At 37.1% G+C, this 21,471-nt stretch overlaps 1 protein-coding gene, 1 non-coding gene and 1 pseudogene across 2 annotated transcripts; all 3 read left to right on the forward strand.

Moving 5' to 3' along the window:
* Positions 1 to 2,914: 2,914 nt before the first annotated feature.
* Positions 2,915 to 4,822, forward strand: LOC103890841 (IQ calmodulin-binding motif-containing protein 1-like; annotated as a pseudogene).
* A 2,926-nt stretch (positions 4,823 to 7,748) lies between these two features.
* Positions 7,749 to 7,958, forward strand: LOC112134118 (small nucleolar RNA U3). Its single transcript, XR_002915681.2, has one exon. It is a non-coding gene; the product is annotated as a small nucleolar RNA U3 (small nucleolar RNA).
* Positions 7,959 to 20,252: 12,294 nt separating this feature from the next.
* On the forward strand, positions 20,253 to 21,194 carry LOC103890857 (olfactory receptor 2W3-like). The gene has a single exon (XM_009241579.4). The coding sequence runs from the start codon at positions 20,253 to 20,255 to the stop codon at positions 21,192 to 21,194; it is 942 nt and encodes a 313-aa protein (XP_009239854.4).
* The last annotated feature ends 277 nt before the right edge of the window (positions 21,195 to 21,471 follow it).

Raw genomic sequence — 21,471 nt, forward strand, 5'->3', positions numbered from 1 at the left:
AGCTGGGATTACAGACATGCACCACCACACCCAGCTAATTTTTTGTATTTTTAGTAGAGACAGGTTTTTGCCATGTTGGCCAGGCTGATATTGAACTCCTGGCCTCAAGTGATCTGCCTGCCTTGCCCTCCCAAGTGCTGGGATCACACAAGTGAACCACCGCACCCAGCTGAAATGTCCTACGATGATTTTTTATTTAATTTTCCATTTATAGTTTAAAATTAGCTTGTCGAGCTTATTTTTAAATCCTATGGTGATGTTTTATTGGGATGGAAATAAATTTAGAAATTCATTTGAAAGAAATTAAACTCTGAAACTTTTCTTCCAAGAATATATTTCTGTAGTACTCAGGCCTTTGCTAAAGTTGAAATTTTTCTGTATTACTTTTACTTTTCTTAATAGAACTTCCTTTTTCAGTTTCTAATCATTATTTCTGTTGTATTTTTTTCTTTCGATTTTAGTCCTGAGGTCTCTCTCAAGACAGTGGCTATAAACTCTAGCTCTGCCCTGACAGAGATCGAGGGAGTTTGGTCATAGATGTTTACAATGTGCCTTTCATGGGATACCTCTTTATTCTGGTGGACAGCCTAATGCCTATGTATTTGACCCATGACAACATGTCCCTCTTACAGGACACTTGTTTATACTGGCAGAGACTCTACAGCTCTTATCTAACCTGTGTCCAGTTTATTTCAACCAAGAGACCCTCTCTCTAGGAGAGCTCTGGCTGAGTAAGAAGTTAAGTTCAGGTGTGTTGGTCAGGTAAGACACAGCAGAGGCAACTCAACAAAACACATGAAACAAAAGAGGCATTTTATTACTTACAGATCCCAGAGAGGAAAGGGCAGCATGCCTCACAGGACCAACGGAAAGCGGGCCATCCAGTAGGTGAGAAGCAAGAGGGAGTGAGAAATCTGTGGGCTGAAGACTTCAATAGGGTCCAGAGTATTACCCAAACAGATTTCCTGTGGGGAGTTCTAATTGGTGGGTTTGGAGCAAGCACACATGAGCTCCATCAAGAGGTAAATGAGAGTTGGTCAATGCAGAAAGTCTGAGTAGTCCATGTGGGGCGTGGGTGGGGATCAGTGGGTCAAGTCAAGTTGGTTGAATCTTGCTATCCAATACAGAGGTGGTCACCAGGATGTGATTATATATGACAGATTTCTGGATCAGCCACACTGAAGAACTAGGAGAAAATGGAGAATTGAAAAATGTGCAAGATTGATTAAGCCCTTCTTTTGGTATGAGAAAGTTAAACCTATATTTAGAGTGGATGTCAAGACAACATAAAATTATAAGAATTCACCATATCTGGTATACAGCAACAAAAAGGTTTGTTACTTATTTTGTGTGTTGATTTATTTACCTTAGCAAATGCTCATTAGTTCTAATAGTTTGCATGATAAACTTTTAGGATTCTTTAGATACATCATCATAACATTTTTTAAGTCAGTGTTTTTATTATCTCAAGTATTTCTTACTGTTTTCTTCTTCACTTATCTTTTATCATACCTGCGAAGCACATATGAGACTGAAGTATTAGCCACCTTATTGAAACCTTATTGAAAAACAAGAGACACACCTGAGGATGAAAGCATGCTCTACAGATAAAGCGGCAGAAATGTAGACAAAGTTTGGGTTCTGTGGTAACATTGGTTTTTTTGTTTGTTTGTTTTTGTAAGACAGAGTCTCACTCTGTTGCCCAGGCTGGAGTGCAGTGGCACGATCTCAGCTCACTGCAACCTCTGCCTCCCAAGTTCAAGCGATTCTCCTGCTTCAGCCTCCCAGGTAGCTGGGATTACAGGCACATGCCACCATGCTGGGCTAATTTTTTGAATTTTTAGTAGATATGGGGTTTCATCATGTTGGTCAGGCTGGTCTCGAACTCCTGACCTCAAGTGATCCACCCACCTTGGCCTCCCAAAGTTCTGGGATCACAGGGGTGAGCCACCACACCTGGCCAGAGATAACATTGTTGACCCCTCAACCTGGACTACTTCTTTGCACATGAGACAAACATCTAATTGTTTAAGTCACTCTACATGGGTTTTCTTGTACCTTGCCTCTGGGTATGTTCCTACCTCAAAGACCTTATACTCATAGTACTAATCATTAGTGAATGTTAAATTTAATAGAATGCTTTTTGGTATCTACTTGTTCACTTTATATCCTTTTAAATCTTTTTAAATTATATGCCAAGTGTGCATGTACTTATGTACAGAGAGGAGGTAAAAGATAGATGTCAAATCTGTCTATATTTATGTGAAGTATTTTTTTGGTGAGAAATATCTGTCCTATGATTTTTTTTCTCACTTTAAGCTGTGAACATGGTCCTCAAACTTTCATTCTTGCTCCTTCCAGGGCCACGATAAACCAGCCAAACCCATTTACCACTGGATCATATGTATATATTTACTATATACCTAAAGGGGATGACTAGAAGGGCTGACTGAAAGTCTGCCTTCTGAGAGTATTTCTTCTCTGTGTCTTTGTGGGATGCCCCTGAGTGGGGACATATATCAGCACCATTCCATTTTTGGCTCTCACCAACATAGCAAGCTTACTGATCTGTTAACCATGCCAGTGTTTTTCTTCCTATTTCAGGTGGTCCTAGCGAATCTCCCGTAAGTTTATTGGTATAAGCTGACAGAGAGGCATTGGTGAACGAAAAGTAAACGACATAGGAATCTGGACCACCTATTTGCCCCAGACCACTGGACTCTTAAAAATGTTATTGATGTGGCATGCTGCCCCGGGAAGACCGTGGCGCTGTGGTGTGTCATGGGAACCAGGTTCTTTAGTGGAAGAATGTGAAGTGAGGATGAATGATCCATGGAGGCAGTAAAAGGTGCCGCGAGGGAGACATGATTCCCAAAGCACCGAGCCGTTGGCCGGGCAACAGGTAATATGAGAAATGAATCCAACAGGTACAGACCCAAGAATCTGATTTCTAGCTGCTGAAGTTGCAAAAAGCCCTGAGCGGAATGTCCCTGTTATACTGTTGAAGTTAAAAGCCATTGCTGTGCAGGCTTGGAGCCAGGAGAAGATGCAGAGGAACTTTTCAATGAATTACTTCCATCAGCTGCAGAAAATTTTCTAGTTTTGGGGAGACAATAACAAATATGTTTTATCAATGCAGCTAAGGCTGAAGAAAAAGATGAGTTACTACAACTTGTGACTGACTGGCTCTTCTGGCTTTTGGGAGGCCATGTTGAACTTATTCAGAATGTACTACAAAGTGATCATTTCTTACACTTACTGCAAGCTGACAATGTCCAAATAGGATCTGCACTCATGATGATGCTACAGAATATACTATAGAGCAACAGTGGTGATTTACTCAGAACAGGAGGGAAAGCCCTGCATTCAATTTTAGATGAAGTTATTTTCAAGCTTTTTTCAGCTCCTAGTCCAGTCATAAGAAGTACTGCTGCAAAACTCCTACTGTTGATGGCTGAATCCCATCAGGAAATTTTGATTTTACTGAGACAAAATGCCTGCTACAAAGGACTCAGAAGTCTACTAAGTAAACAGGAAACTGGGACAGAATTCAGTCAAGAACTTAGACAGCTCATTGGCCTTTTAAGCCCAACGGTCTATCAGGAAGTAGAAGAGCAGAAACTACATCAAGCAGCCAACTTGATTCAAGCCTATTGGAAGGGTTTTCAGAGAAGAAAGAGATTAAAGAAGCTTCCATCTGCTGTGATTGCTTTGCAGAGGAGTTTCAGATCTAAACAAACAAAGATGTTGCTGGAGATAAATAGGCAGAAGGAAGAAGAGGACCTCAGATTGCGATCACAGCTTCAAAGACAGAGAGCCATGAGACTTTCCCAAGAATTGCGGCTGAGTATGCTCAAAGTAGTTCATCCAGGTCAAGTGGAGAAACACAATTGGGAAATGGAAGAGAAATCAGCACTGATTATCCAGAAACATTGGAGAGGGTACGGGGAAAGGAAAAATTTTTGCCAACAGAGGCAGTCTCTTACAGAATATAAAGCAGCTGTCACACTTCAAAGAGCAGTGCTTAAATTCCTAGCAAAGTGCCGTAAGAAACAGAAACTATTTGTTCCTTGGCGAGGACTCCAAGAACTCACTGATGCATGCTGAGTTGAACTGAAGCAACAAGTGGATGACTATGTCAGAAGACATTTGGGCTCTCCAATGTCAGATGTGGTCAGTAGGGAGCTCCATGCCCAAGCTCAAGAATGACTGCAACACTACTTTATGGGCTGGGCCCTGGAAGAGTGAGCCCAGCAACACAGAGAAGCTCTGATGGTACAGATCAGCACCAACGTTGAACAGCTAATGAAGGCACCAAGTCTGAAGGAAGCAGAAGGGAAAGAACCTGAGCTTTTCCTAAGTAGATCCAGGCCTGTGACAGCCAAGGCCAAGCAGGCCCATCTCACCACCCTGAAGCAGATACAACCCACACTGGTGGAAGAAGCTTGGGGAAAGAATCTGGAGATGAGGTTGATGTTCCAAAGGATGAGCTTAGCGTGGAATTAAAAATTTTATTCATTGGTGTAACCAAACCACCTTAGTGAGTTACCCTAAGAATTGACACAAATCTCATATTTTAGGAGATTATATTGGTTCTGCCTCTGGCATGCTGGTAGACTAGGGCCATCCTAACTTATTATTTTCCAGAGGTTCTCCTCCAGACAAGATTTGCAGTAAGCAAAGAGTTATACTCTACCTGTCTCTAAATTTTCTTTTTCTTTGCTCTGTATCTTTGTCATTGGCCACACACACAGATTTGTGTGGCTTTTGTTGTAGAACTAAACGTAACATAGTGTTCTGTTGTTTACATGAAGTGTGAGTTTTCTTTTGTTTCTGCTGTTTTCCAACTAAAGGTTTTCTTCTAAATAAATATTTTCAACAACTGATTTGAAAAAATTTGTCAGGATTATTTCAACTTTTCACATTTATTATCTGAAATTCCTATTTCCTATTAATATAGGAGTGGGTGCAGACTTTATTAATGTGAGGAAAAGAAGTGCTCAGTTGAAGGACATTTCCCTATTTTCTATAAAACAATGGTTAAATTCATTTTCTATTTTGTTATTTCTAAAAGGAACTACATATAAAAATGCATTATTTCTATTAAACTGTGAGAACTATATAAAAAAGTTATTGATGTGATAGAACTCTGTATCTTGTGGAATTTATCTCCCACATGTTACAGTACATATGTTCTAAAGGGCATCTAGAATAGTTGCCACTTCCTGTGCATCAGGCCAATTAATATAATGTCATCAATATAGTGACAGCATGTGTTCTTCAGGATTTCCAGATGATCAAATTCCCGTCAAACTCTACTATTGCTTAAGACCAAAAAGTTAACATAGCCCTAAAACAAATTGTAAATGTATACTGTTGTTTATACCAAGTGAACCCAAACTGCTCTGATTGTCCTTTTTGATGGTTGTTTAAGAAGTATTCTTTTCAATAAGATCAATAAGTGCACAGTAAGTACAGGAGTTTGTGTGGATCTGTTTTATTAAAAATAGTATCACATATCAGTGGCAATGATGCTACTATTTGGCAAAGTTTGCAGTAATCCATTATCTCCCATCACAATCCATCTAATTTTTGTAGGAGACAGATTGTTGAATGAAATGGGAATACGATGAGAATAACTATCTCTCTATCTAAAAATATTTAAGGGTAACAGTCACCTGCCATTTCACCTGTGATGTTGTATTGATTCTGATGTACTATCTTGGCTAGACATTAGGGGCAGTTTAATCGGCTTCCTTTTAGCCTTTTATACCACAATGTCCCCTAGTCAACAGGTCAAGATCCAATGTGAAAGTTTTACCAGCTACTAAGTAAATTCATCCCAGTATACTCACAGGGACTGGGAAAATGATCACTGGGTGCAACCGTGGACACACTGAACTCTATGATAAGCATAATGGTTTCCAAAGATGTGCCCCCAAAGATGTCACTAGAACCTGTGAATATGGTTTCTTACATGACAAAGGGGACTTTGCAGATGTGACTAGGGATATAGAGTCTGAGATGAGGAGAATGTCTTAATTGTCCAAATGGGCTTATCTAAGATAATCAAATGAGTTCTTGAAAGTCAAGAATCTTTCCCAGTTGTGGTCAGAGAGAGATGCAATGACAGAAGAAAAGTCAGAAAGATGTATCTCGAGAAAGAAGGAGCCAGACTTTGTTAGCTTTGAAGATGGAGAGGGGGCCATAAGTCAAAGAATGCAGACAGCCTCCAGAAGATGGAAAAGGCAAGGAAACAAATCCTTCGCTAGAGTATCCAGAAGGGAATGCAGCCTCCAACACCTAGATTTCAGCTCAGTGAAATCCATGTTAGACTTTTGGCCTACAGAATTCTAATAAATTTCTAGAGTTTTAATTCACTAAGTTTGAGATAATTTGTTATAGCTGCAATATAAATCTAATATAGTCCCCCTTTTGGGATGGACTTACCCCAGAACTTCATTTATCAGTTGTCCTAGTGGCTTCGCTCTAATAGGGGGTCCACGATGTCATTTTGTGTCTCCTGGCATCAATGCTATCTTGACTCCCATATCCAAAAATCCTGAAAAATATAATTCCTCTTTCCCCAATATGTAGTTATTCTTGTAAATTACTACAGTGCCAAGTAGGGAAGAACTGGGAAAATTGCTACCAAAGACCAAACAAAGTCTCGATTCATATGAATGCTGTGGTATTGTAGGTCCTTCTTCAGTGGGAACTTGTCTTTCTTTCATTCCATGGTCTCTTATTCTAGATCCTCGCTCATATCTGGAAACTGGGAAAAGGATTTTGATTTAACTACATGGAGTCCAATTGCTACAGATCCCTATGGGTTACAGCCCTTAGGAGAAATGGCTGATCCAGAGGTGGGAAAAGGGAAGTATAAGTTTTCCCTGAAATATCTTGTACTAAAAAGTAAGGAAATGTTCAAAGAATGATTGGGACATGTGAAAATGACAAACAGCCATAGTTATGTAAAATGATGACATTAGAAAAGCTGGGTAAACAGTATATGAGAAGTCTCTGATCTATATTGCATCTCTTCTGTGAATATAAAATTTTTCCAAATGAAATGTTTCTTTAAAGTGGACATAAAAGCCAGGTTAAAGGAATTCCCACTGTGCAAATCTGGGAAAGTTGAGCATCAAAATAAATCATGATATTAATATACGAAAAACCATATATATTCAGAAAGAAGGAAGGAAGGAAGGAAAACTGATTTTTCCTTGGAGTAGAATGCCAATTAATAACTGTAGAAAGAATGATAGAATTAGAAAATCATAATTAATTCAGCCAAGAAACATCAATGGGCTGCCACACTAAAACAAGTGTGGCAAGTTTAATGAGGAATGGGATACTTACATCTCACAGCCCTATAAAATACTTATTAATTACAATGGGCAAGAAGAATACTTTTCAGTGGAAAAACCTTAACCAAGTGATCAAAGTTCATATCATTTGTAATGGGCCAAACTGACATGTGTCTTCCCCATACAATGCAAAGAGGACACAGGCTTATTTCTATGACACTTCTGCCAAAGATGTGTAACCTCTATCTAATCATAAAGAAATATTGAATAATTTCAAATTGAGAAATTCGGATCATTTTATAAAATAACTACCATGTACTCTTCAAAGTATCAAAGTCATGGAAGTCAAGCAAAGACTGAGGAACTTTTCCACATTGAAGAAAACTAAAACACATGAGATCTTAGATTGGATCCTTTTGCTAAAAGAAACATTACTGGAAGACTATACTTTCAGGGATCATTTCTACATTTCAGGGTAATTTCTTTGAATGTGTGGAGCACTGGAAACCACCAGGAGGAGGCACAGCATTTTCTCTGGAGCGTGAAGCCAGTTCTTGGTGTTGCTGCACAGCAACTGCCATTTGCCTTTGATGATCATTCTTCTTTTCCTTTAGAGGAATAAGAGGGGGAGAACCCAGTCTGAGGGATTCCTGTTTAAAACAAACGAACAAACAAAATAACAACAACAACAAAAATTATTGGGACAATTGTTAAAACTTGAATGGAGGCTGGGCACGGTGGCTCACGCCTATAATACCAACACTTTGGGAGGCAGAGGTGGAAGAATCACTTGAGCCCAGGAGTTCAAGACTAGCCTGGGCAACATAGTGAAACCTCGTCTCAATAAAAAACAAAAATAAGTAAAATTAAACTAAGATTAATAAAAATTTTTAAAAATCTTGAATGGACTGTGTAATCTAGATGATAGTAATATGTAAATGTAAGTTTCATTATTTTAACGGTTGTATTGTTAAGTAGGATAATCTTTTTGTTTGTAGGAAATACACTAAGGTATTTGGGTGTGATAGAGCAAACTGCTCCTAAATGATTCAGGGAAAATAAAATTATCTGTAGTACTCTTACAACTCTTCTGTAAGTTTGAAATCATCATAGAATTTAAAAAACAAAAAAGCTTCTGGTACCTAAACCAAAATGAAATCTTTTGGAATGGTTTCAGGACTAGCTAAATCTCCTCAGCCTCAAAGATGAGCTAATGGAGATAAGCATCTTACCTGAAATGAAACAAGTCTGCCCCCATCCTTGCAGGTGTACTCAAAGTCTAAGGGAAATGCAGATGTTAGAAGTTTTCTTAGACATGTCCCACTGGTCTTCCTTTCTGGACAGAAGAGCAAATTTGTCTAATTGCTTCAATGGAACATATATTCCCAAAAGCTTCAGTGAAGAGAATAAAACATTTTTAGCTCTCCAATCTGAGATGTTTTGTGAAATGTTAAAGTATAAATTGTCCTTATTACTTCAGAATAGTTCTTTAGGAGTCTGAGATCAGATTCTCAGACTCCTACTGTGGGGTATGCCGAAGCCTATCAAGAACTTCAGGATGACTTCACAAATGGAAAATGTACCAATTTAACAGGAATCCTGCCACTGTGTTTCAGCTTAACACAAGTTGAGGGTCACAGTGTCCTGAAGTCAGGATTGTGGTAGTGAATTACACATTTGTTTGGTGAATGGTCTCTCTCTTTCAGACTGGCCTCCCTGTAGGAATTATTTATGCAAGTTCAGAAGCAAGTTACAAGATGAAGTCACAAAAGGGCAAATATTCTCAAGAACAGAGACCACTGACCAGCTCCTAATACTAAAACTAATTTTCAGAAGCTAGAAAAGAGGACTAAGAGATGAAGAAATAGAACAGAAGTAAGTCCTGACAGTATTTCCTCATGGATACTTTAAGAAAAGGCAAGTACAATTTTAATTATTTAACTTTTTCTGTATTTTCTAACAATAAATTGTTTTTATTATCTATTAACCATAAAAATATGATTGACAGCTATACTTAATATAAGGGCTATATTTTCTTTGAAGTATTCCTTTGAAGATACTTCCTTTGAAATATCTGGGAAAAAAGAGGGGAATAAAGACAATTACATAAGAAAGGAAATACTAGACTGAAACATAACTTTAAATATAGTTGATAATAGAAACAAGCCAGATAATAATAGAAGTAGAATTCACGTAGACAAATAAAGTACTAAAAACTCATGCTTATAAAATTGCAGACTGTCAAAGTTCAGACTCCTGGATTCCCACACAGAACTTCTATCCAAACTTCAACAATCCTATATATTCATCAGTTGTGAATTATTATGTCAGAAACATAAAGCTATACTAAAATTCTTCAGCTTTCATTTTTGGGCCCATGCTTAGTTATTGTTAAAAACTTATTTGTAAAACATTCATGTTTTTGATATAAATTGTATGAATACAATTTATTTCAAAATATTGCCTTTGGCTGAAAACGCCATAGCCTTAAGAAAACTTTATTAAAAAGACAAAATCTTTCAGACATTTGCAAAAATGCGTCAGTAACAACCCTAATTCATCACACTGGACAAAATTTCTATCTGGTTAAGATTCCACTACTTCAAGCTAAAGTGGAAGGAGGTTTTTATGTTGATATTGGAAAAGTCCTTGATTGTATTGGACGTCATTATTCTTATCTCTAAACATGAACTGATATCACCATTTCTTTATATCAGTCTCAGTTTTGATAATAAATTGACTCTCTTACACTTCTTAAGCAGATTGATAATTCATGTACTTCCTTTTATCCAGTGACTCTAATCTTAAACAAATGGAACATAAAATACTGAACCAATTAGCAAAATGAACTGTTTCCTAAATCTTTATAACAATCTATGGATCTTATTGTGCCTAAATAGATTAATCATTTTAATTTTTAAAAAAATTTAAAATTTCTCTAAAGTTTTCTTTCACTTTCTAGATACACAAATTACACACACACACACACACACACACACACAAACACACGCACAATGGCAATTAAATATTCGTGTCTTGAAAAGTTGGAAAGGATACAGATGTCCTTCTGCCTAGTAGACCTGTTTATGAGAGGTCCTGTAGACTCCCTGTGCTCACTTGGCTCCCAAATTCATTATTTCTATCAACCCAAATGTGCTCCTTTTCCTTCTGTGTACCTACTTCATTAAACATCTGTGCAATCAGCCAGACACAAACTTGCAGACCCCGCCTCACCACCCTCCTGCCTCTTATCTGATAAATCTCCCAGTGCTGCAAATTCTCCTTCTAGCCCGGCTTGTTCATCTGTACACTTGCCTTTATTACAGCTCTCCTACCATAGCAGATCACCACTGCTTTTCACCTAAATTACTGCAGCCCTCTCCTGTTTGTCTCTCATTTTCCAGTATCACTCTTTTCTAATTTGCTGCAGCCAGAGTTAGGTTCTAAATTCCAAATTCATTCGTGTATCTACTTTAAATAACTCAGTGCTTCTTTTTTTTTTTTTTTTTTTCATAATGACAAAACTCCTTAACATGAGCTACAAGATCATGGATATTCTGGTCCCTATTCCTTAACTAGTCAGAGTGACTGTCATTCCCTCACCACATTGCATAATACTGAGTTTTTAAAATTTCTCCCATGTGCCACATTTTTTCTTGCCTCCCATGTGCCACATTTTTTCTCCATGTGCCACATTTTTTCTTGCCTCTAGTCTTCTCATCATAAAGCTCTTATCTGAGGTACCACTTCTTTCAAGAACACATCTCTCATCTTCTGGGTTTCAGGTAAGTACCCAGACGACATCTACATAGTTTCCAATCACATGATATATTAATCTTCATTATAGTTGCCTTATTCTCTGAATCACACACTGGTCTATAATCTCGGTGAGGACAAGGATTGTCTATACTTTGTTTGTCAGATTACCCCGAGCATTTAGCACAGTGTCAATTATGTGGTAGACACTCACGTTTTATTTGTTCCCAAATATTCCCGTATCTTTCATTCTGTTCAAACAGGAAACCTGCAATTGACTAAACTGTTAGAGTCTTTTGAATAAAGACTAGCTTAGAAAAGGCAAATGAATTATAAATAAAGAGAAGGTTATTGATGAAAAAGAAATTTAAAAATTCGGGAGACAAACAGTACAGTTTATTGCATTGAAACAGGCAATAATAGGGACAGGAGAAATATGACAATAAGAGTACAGACAGGATAAGGCAGAAGGAACTTTTGAAGCACTTTCCCTTCGCTTCTTTATCCCTAACAATAATGGACCAAAAACTCACTTACTTTATGTAGAGGACATAGTGGACTTACCAGGTCTAGTCTGAGTACACTGCTTTGATGAAGCTGTTGACTGGAGATAAACACCACAAACACCACATGTAAGCACCATAAAGTAACCCTTCTTCAAAGCCCAGCAGTTCTTCATCCACACATGTCAAAGAACACTAATGAGGAGTGTAATATTCAACCTTTGAGTGATTAATACTCTCAGACTAATAAACGTCTTCTAAATTAACTCCTTTATCTTTACACCTATTTAGGGATGTTGTCATCCCCACTGGACAGATAAAAACACTAATTTAGTATAACTTGCCTAAGACCACATGTCTACATACCAGGGCTGAGCATTAGTTCAAACAAAGATCAGCCTGACCAAAGTGGACTTAATGATTGTTCTTTTTTAATTTTTAAATTATTTATTTATTTTATTAGAGACTAGGTCTTACTACCTTGCCTATTATTCTTTACTGCCTTCCCAAGAACTGAGAACATGGAGACAGACTGATGATGGGAAAGAATCATCAATCCGGAGCCATCCATCAGCACAGTATATCCCGTGTTACCAAATATCAGAACCTATTTCATCTCCAAATTTTCATAGTAGTTCTTTACAAATTGGCTTGTATCCTGAGCCTAACAATTTCTCATTGCCTTAACAGTCTGATTGAGAACCAAAGTGCTGTTGGCCCTGTGATTAGGACATATCTGGGCATGTCTAGAGTCAATTTGCCTGAAAGACTCAGAAAGTTCTGGTAAATAATTCAATAAATTAAAAATATACATTTATTTTGTTTGATATCTGTCTTCTTAACCAAAAATAAGCATATCAAATACTAACTCATTAACCCTCCAAACAACTCTTTTAAAAACGATTATACCTATTTTACAAACGATAAAATTGAGGCACAGGGTGTTTAACTTGTCCAAGGTCTGTTAGTTACTTAATAACATCACTGGAATCTAAAACCAGGATCCAGAGTCTGAGTTTTTTACCACTGTGCTGCCCTTGTCTCAACTATCTTGTTGTTTACACAAAGATATTTAGAAAAAGTTGAATATGTAGGTCTATATTTCAGAATAAAAATGTAAGAGCTATTGATTAGTAATCATCAGCATATGAGTGGTAGTTGAATCCAGTGCAAAGGATAATATCACTTAAAATAATGTTTGAAGTGGATTGGGTCCAAAGTATGGGAAGTATTAACCTTCAAGGTTTGTGCTGAGCAATCTGAGCTGTTATTGATGCTGTTATTTGCTTTACGTGACACATTGGCAGCATTTGATACTTTTATCTATTTCAATCTTGAAATGTTTTCTGGGGTTCAGAAAGAGTTAACAGGGGCATCAAAAAAAGAAAACAGTTTAATAAAAATAATGGAATAGAAACAAAACAATCTTTATTACATTGTTGCTACGTAATATACTATTCAATGTAATTACATATATAATTTAATTCTTATGATAGTCCTATAAGATATGTACTCTACCATGCCTATTTCACAGATAAGAAGACTGAGAACACAGCAGTTAAATATGTTGAACAAGGTCATATACCTGGTAAGGGTAGAGCCATGACCTGAAACCACACTTGATTTGAAAAATGTATGTTTGCATTTTGCAACAATTATTATAATATATTGCTTTAAGCTGTATATTTTGTGTGTATATATATATATATAGAAATATACATCCTATATATATGTTTTTCTAAGAAACTAGATTGTTTCATTATTATAATGCATATTTTTATCAAAGTAATACATGCAAAAGTTAAAGCAACACTAAGTACAGAAAAGACTGTAATAAAAAGAAAAAAATTTTTTTTTTTTTTTTTGAGATGGAGTTTCACTCTTGTCGTCCAGGCTGGAGTGCAGTGGAGCAATCTCGGCTCACTGCAACCTCTGCCTTCCAGGTTCAAGCGATTCTCCTGCCTCAGCCTCCCGAGTAGCTGGGATTACAGGCACCTGCCACCACACCCACCTAATTTTTTTTGTATTTTTAATAGAGATGGGGTTTCACCACGTTGGCCAGACTGGTCTTGAACTCCTGACCTCAAGTGATCCTCCTGCCTCAGCCTCCCAAAGTGCTGGGATTACAGGTGTGAGCCACCATGCCCAGCCAGAAAAAATAATTTTATATAGTACCTTTCAACACTAAAATGCACACCACGGTGATAAAATTTCTAACTCTTTCTATTTTAGTTTATTTTAATAATTCTAAATATTTTCTTATATCTTGATTTTTTGATCTACCAATTCCAGTATTTGTTGATAGTGCTCTGATACTACCAGCTATCTTATTATTATTGTCATTCTTCTGTTGATTGTGTAACTTTTATGATATATTCAAACTTCTCTACTTTGTTTTACCACATTTAGAACTATTTCTTGTCTCTTTTGCTTTCCTTTAACCTCTCCTCCTATTGTACACCTCCAAGCTTTTGCCAGCAGTTAACTCTTTCTTTGTCAAAATTGATCTTAATTCTCTAACTTCTCTAAACCTTATCCCTGATAAAGAAGGAATCAGATTAGCAAAACTGGTGTAGAAACAAGCATGGTTCTTCCCATGTGTCTGAAGACATTTCCACCCACCTGACACCTAAGAAAATTGATGTTCCGTAAGTAAGGAAACAGTAGGAGTGAACAATAATATCTGCTACATTCAGTGCTCTATTGCACATAATATGTATTCTGTCTGTAATTATTGATTTAAAATATTTGCAAATTGCATATAGAGTTTTTACATTTTTAAATAATTTTTTCTCATTGGTTATGGGTAATATATTATGTCACACCTTCAATAATTGTTTTAATTCATACAGGCACACCTTGATTTATTGTGCTTTACTTTATTGTACTTTGCAGATATTGCATTATTTACAAATTGAAGGTTTGTGGCAACACTGTGTCGAGCAAGTCTATCAGTACCATTTTTCCAGCAGCATGTGCTCACATCGTGTCTCTGTGTCACATTTTAGTAATTCTCACAATGTTTCATAGTTTTTCATTATTATTATATCTGCTATGGTGATCTGTGATTATATATCAGATAAGTGATTGTGATCAGTAATCTCTGATGTTACTATTGGAATTGTTTTGGGACACCATATTTTGGGGCACAAACTGCATCCATATTAAGACAGCTAACTTAATTGATAAATGTTTTGTGTGTTCTGACTGCTTTACCAACTGGCCATTCCTCAATTTCTGTCCCTCTTCTTGGGCCTCTCTATTCCTTAAGACACAAAAATGTTGAAATTGGGCTGGTTAATAATCCTAAAATGGTCTCTAAGTGTTCAAGTGAAAGGAAGGGTTACATATCTCTCACTTTAAATCAAAAGCTGGAAATGCAAACTATCGCAAGGACAAAAAACCAAACACCGCATGTTCTCACTCATAGGTGGGAACTGAACAATGAGAACACATGGATACAGGAAGGGGAACATCACACACCGGGGACTGTTGTGGGGTTGGGGGAGAAGGGAGGGATAGCATTAGGAGATATACCTAATGCTAAATGACGAGTTAATGGGTGCAGCACACCAACATGGCACATGTATACATATTAACAAACCTGCACGTTGTGCACATGTACCCTAAAACTTAAAGGATAATAATAATAAAATAAAATAATTAATTAATTAATTAATTTAAAAAAAGCTAGAAATGATTAAGCTTAATGGGGAAGGCATGTCAAAAGCCAACATAGGCCTAAAGCTAGGCCTCTTGCACCAGTTAACCAAGCTGTAAACACAAAGGAAAAGTTCTTGAAGGAAATTAAAGGTGCTACACTACTAATCACATGCATGACAAGAAAGTGAAACAGCCTTATTGCTGATCGAAAGTTTGAGTGATCTGGATAGAAGATCTAACTAGCCACAATATTCCCTTAAACCAAAGCCTAATCCAGAGTAAGGCTTTAACTCTCATCTATTCTCTAAAGCCTGAAAGAGGTGAGGAAGCTGCAGAAAGAAAGTTTGAAACTGGCGGAGATCGGTTCATGACATTTAAGGAAAGAAGGTGTCTCCATAACATAAAACCACAAGGTAAGTGCTAATGTAGAAGCTGCAGCAAATTTTCCAGAAGATCTAGCTAAGATAATTGATTAAGATAGCTACACTAAACAACAGGTTTTCAATGTAGAAAAAACAGCCTTCTATTGGAAGAAGATGCCATCTAGGACTTTCATAGACAGAGTGTAGAAGTCAGTGCCTGGCCTCAAAGCTTCAAAGGACAGGGTGACTCTCTTGTTGGGGGATAATGCAAATGGTGACTTTGAGTTGAACCCATTGCTCATGTAGCATTCCAAATATCCTAAGGCCCTTAAAAATTATACTAAATCAACTCTGCCTGTGCTCTAGAAATAAAACAACAAAGTCTGGGGATGACAGCACATCTGTTTACAGTATGGTTTACTGAAAATTTTAAGCCCACTGTTGAGACCTGCTGCTCAGGAAAAAAAGACTCCTTTCAAAATGTTACTGCTCATTGACAATGCATCTGGTCACCCAAGAGCTCTGATGGAGATATACAAGGAGATTAATGTTGTTTTCATGCCTGTTAACACAATATCCATTCTACAGCCCATGGATCAAGAGGTAATTTTAACTTTCAAGTCTTGTTATTTAAGAAATACATTTCATAAGGCCATAGCTGCCAAAGATAGTGATTCCTCTGATGGATCTGGGCAAAGTAGATTGAAAAGCTTCACCATTCACCATTCTCGATGCCATTAAGGATATTTGTGATTCATTGGAGGAGGTCAAAATATCATCATTAACAGGAATTTGGAAGAAGCTGATTCCAACACTCATGGATTACTTCAAGACTTCAGTGGAGGAAGTAACTGCAGATGTGGTAGAAATAGCAAGAGAATTAGAATTAGAAGTGGCGCCTTGAAGATATGACTAAATTGCTGCATTCTCATGATAAAACTTGAACAAATGAGGAATTGCTTCTTATGGATGAGCAAAGAAAGGGGTTTATTGAGATGAAATCTACTCCTAGTGAAGATGCTGGAATGTTATTGAAATGACAACAAAATATTAAGAATATTAGTTGATAAGCAGCAGAATTTGAGAGAATTGACTCAAATTTTGAAAAAAGTTCTGCATTTTTTCAAAATGGGTAAAATGCTATCAAATAGCATCATATGCTAGACCCTCCACCAGCAAAAAGATTACAATTTTCTAAAGGCTTAGATGATTGTTAGCATTTTTTTAGCAATAAAGTATTTTTAATTAAGGTATTGTTTTTTTAAAACATAATGCTATTGCACATGTAATAGACTACAATATAGGATAAATTTGTTTTCATATGCACTGGGGAAGCCAAAAAATGGTGTGACTCACCTTATTATGATATTTGTTTTATTGTAATTATCTGGAACTGAAACCAAAATATCTCCCAGGTATGCCTGTACAGCAGTCACCCCTTATCCACAGTTTCTCTTTCTGCGGTTTCAGTTACCTGTGGTCAACCCTGGTCTGAAAATATTAAGTGGAAAGTTCCAGAAATAAACAATTAATAAGTTTTAAATTTGCACCATTTTAGTAGGCTGATGAAATCTCACACCAATCCTCTCTGTCCCACCTGGGAAGTGAATCATCATCCCTCTAAAATCCAGAAACTTTTGAAAGAATGGATATTTATATATCTTTCATTTGCTTAGAAAACTGAGTTTTGGAGACATTTCCTTCACTTGATTTGTCTTCCGTACACCTCTTTGATGTTTCCATCCATTGGAACCATACTAGCGATTAAAGAACTTGAAGCACTCAATTCACCTTAACTGAATGCAATGGCAGAGATTGGGTTCATGGGTTAATACTTTATCTTTCTGTTTTAGCCCCATGGTGCTTAGAAACTTGGATTGAGAGTCAAACAGGCCTAGGTTCAAATCGCACATCTACAACTTCCTAGCTGAATGTTTGTTGGTAAGTTACTTAATGCCTATATCCTCCAAATTCAAGTATGAGGATTAAATAAAGCAGTTGAAGAAAGCACTTAGCATAGTCCTCAGCACTAAGTAAGGGCTCAATGATGTTGATAGTCATACATTCGTTTTTGTGAGTTTTGGTGAATGCCTTTCTCTCACTACACTAGAAATCAATGAGATCAATTACCACCTAGTTTAGTAGTTATTATATCTCTAGCATGTAATACAGTGTTTTGCATATAATAGGAGCTCTATAAATATTTGTTGAATATGAAATTATTCATCAATGTAAATATTTTCAGTAATTTTCATTTCAAAAATGATAACCTTATCTGAAATAAGGCTGTGTCAACATTTTATCAGCTGAGCCCTTTGAGAATCACTGGAGTGTAACTTGCAGTCAAAAGTTTTCTTCTTGGGCCATCTAAACGGCTATAATGAATTTAAACTGGCTAAAATTGCTAGTTTTTGCTAATAACACTGATAATATTCAAAATAGCATGAAAAAGATTCTCCTCTTGATCATGTATGACACAGAGCTGTCTTTCCTGTTTAAATTATTATAATAATCACTGATACCTGTAACATGGTTTATCAAGTGCAAGGCACTTTACAAATGTATATAATGGTGTGTAAAGATATCAATACACGTGAGACCTTGATGTAGAGGTGGAAATGGAAATGACAACGTAGCTCCTTCACTTTCATCTGCCTCTCCTGGATCTGTTTTACACTTACATGGCCAGAAAAGAATGCTAGTTATAGTAGAAACTAGTTACAATAACTAGTTAAGGTGGTAACTGATAGAGTTATAAAGATCTCTATGTACCCAGGAAAGGGGTTACACTGAAAGCTGTAACTTCACATCAACCCTGTGAGGTAATGAAATTATTTTTTAACAAGATGATAAATATTAATGGAATAATGAGCTAAGGCCTTCTGAATCAAGCACCATATTTGTAGGTAGAGTACAGGAAGCATCTTTATTAACTTAAGGTGGTGAGAAATTTCCTGTTACAGAACAGGTCATAAATTTATCTTTGAGTGTTTTAAGTTACCTGATTTTAGTGCCTTTGACACATTCAAAAGAATTACTTTTGATCTACCAGTTTGAAATATGAAAATTGATTTACCTATTTTTTTCTTATTTAACAATTAGTTCTTTCTTGAGGGGAAAAAAGCATAGATTTTGGAAAGCAACATGATAGCATTATCTGTCAATGCATTAAAATTTCTAAATCAAGCTTATCTTTAGCATTTATATCATTTTAAAATTTGATGAATAAAGAAATATAGGTCTGCCTCACAGATACATCCAGGTAAAAAGTATAATTATGAACATATTTCAAAACAGACAGAAATTTTTAAAATATATTCACTGAAAACTTTTCATAATTGTATCTTTAGTAAAATTGCAATTTTATAAAATAGGCATATATTTGTAGGTAGGGAAAATAACTTCATGTAAAGAACAAAGTAGAATTAGTGATTTAATCATTTACAAAAGGATGTATGTTTTGTTATGAATTGAATGGTTGAGTAAAAATGGAAAGGTTGTGCCTTTTGCTTCAGTGAGTAAGATGAAGTCAGCCATTACTCTTCTTTTCATTGTTACATTATAAGTGGCACTTTGGGTTCTATTTATAGGCTTTTCTATGATCTGTGACATGCTAGCTCAGTGACAAAAAAAATTTCCCACGTGTGAAAAGCTTACAAGCATCAAAAAAATCAATCAACGTTGCTGCTAAGAACATCAAATTTAAACAATATGAGATATCACTTTGGAACAAATGATTGTCAGCAATTTGGGGGAAAGCATACTGGTTAAATTACAGTAAAACAGATACTTCCATAACCTCTCTATCAAGACCTTTAAAATGTAGAAAATACCCTCAATAAGCAACTATAGAGAAGTGTTTAGATAAATTATGCCATGCTATAGGAAAATTATACAGACACTAATGATTTTGTTATAGATTTTTTAAACCAAAATAAAGTCTCACAATACTGACTGAAAGAAAATTCAGAATATAAATTTTTTTAACACACTGTGATTTAGGTTGTGTTAAATTATACAGACTCATTTTTAAAAAGACTGAAATCAATAGTGCAAAGGTGATTATTCCTAGAGTGTGGACAATCTTTTCCTATTCTTTGTATATGTCTATGTTTTCCAAATATTCTACAATGATCTGTATCTCTTTGGTATTTAAAAAGAAACAAGGCTGGGCGCGGTGGCTCACGCCTGTAATCCCAGCACTTTGGGAGGCCGAGGCGGGCAGATCACCAGGTCAGGAGATCGAGACCATCCTGGCTAACACGGTGAAACCTCATCTCTACTAAAAATACAAAAAATTAGCCGAGCGAGGTGGCGGGCGCCTGTAGTAGTCCCAGCTACTCCGGAGGCTGAGGCAGGAGAATGGCATGAAACCCGGGGGGCGGAGCCTGCAGTGAGCCGAGATCGCGCCACTGCACTCTAACCTGGGCGACAGCGAGACTCCGTCTCAAAAAAAAAAAAAAAGGAACAAAACACGCCAATAAGAGAAGATATTCTTTCCAAAATATATAATCTATGTCTGCACAGAATATTGAAGTTTTATATGACTATTTTACATGATCCCTTTCTCAATCCATTTCTTACCCAGCTTCATTAAAAATATGGTGTGTTCCTATCGCTTCCCTGCAGGCACTGCAGGTAACTGATTATCCACTGTCATGACCAACCAGAGCTGCCAGGAACAGTTCATCTTACTGGGTTTCTCAGGCAGACCCAGGCTGGAGCATGTCCTCTTTGTGTTTGTCCTCATCTTCTACCTTGTGACCTTAGTGGGCAACATCGTCATTATCTTGATCTCCCGCCTGGACCCCTGCCTCCACATACCCATGTACTTCTTCCTCACTAACTTGTCCTTTCTACATCTCTGCTTCACCATCAGTTCTATCCCCCAGCTGCTTTTCAATCTAGGCAGCCCAGACAAGACTATTAGCCACACGGGCTGTGCCATCCAGCTCTTCATGTTCCTGGGGCTGGGTGTCACAGAGTGTGTTCTCTTGGCAGTCATGGCCTATGACCGCTTCACTGCAATCTGCAAGCCCCTTCACTATTCTGTCATTATGCACCGTCAGCTCTGCTGGAAGTTGGTGTCTGTGGCCTGGGGGGTTGGACTCCTCAATTCCCTAGTTATGTCTCCTGTGACTATGAAGCTGCCACGATGTGGAAGATATAAGGTGAAACATTTCCTGTGTGAGATGCCAGTTCTAATAAAAATCACCTGTGTGGACACAGTGGCTATGGAGAGCACTGTTTTCATCTTACCGGTAGTAATTGTCCTGGTGCCTTTGTCTCTTATCCTCATCTCTTATAGTTACATTGCCCTAGCAGTGCTAACAATCAAGTCGGCCGCAGGAAGAAGGAAGGCCTTCAACACCTGCGGGTCCCACTTCACCGTGGTGTCCTTGTTTTATGGGAATATTATCTATATGTATATGCAACCAGGAAATAATTCTTCTCAGGACCAAGGGAAGTTCCTTACCCTTTTCTACAACTTAGTGACCCCCATGTTAAACCCTGTCATCTATACACTGAGAAACAAGGATGTAAAAGGTGCACTGAAGAGGTTTGTGTCTAGAAAAAACAGTGACGGTGACGGTTCGTGAGACTGCTTCTTTACTTATTTAATAGAAATAAATAATTCTTGAAGTGAAACTTTAAAATTCATTTAAATATTCCTACCTACCCAATAAAAACCTACAGAGGCAGAACTTGGGAATACGTATTGTAAAACCCTGAATCAAATGCTGATGACTAGTTAGACTACAGCTGAAATTTAATTTGTATAACATTTTGTATCTGACATGTCAAATCATCTTTTCTCCTCCTTTCCTAATTGGCCTCAGCTAATTAAAATCCAACAGAACCATAAATCAATGCTTT

Source organism: Pongo abelii, chromosome 5 (assembly GCF_028885655.2).
Source record: "Pongo abelii isolate AG06213 chromosome 5, NHGRI_mPonAbe1-v2.0_pri, whole genome shotgun sequence".
Taxonomy (NCBI): Eukaryota; Metazoa; Chordata; class Mammalia; order Primates; family Hominidae; genus Pongo; species Pongo abelii.

What these genes read in the sequence shown, in the direction of transcription:
- LOC103890857 (XM_009241579.4), top strand. Translation starts at nt 20,253, where the DNA reads ATGACCAACCAGAGCTGCCAGGAACAGTTCATCTTACTGGGTTTCTCA.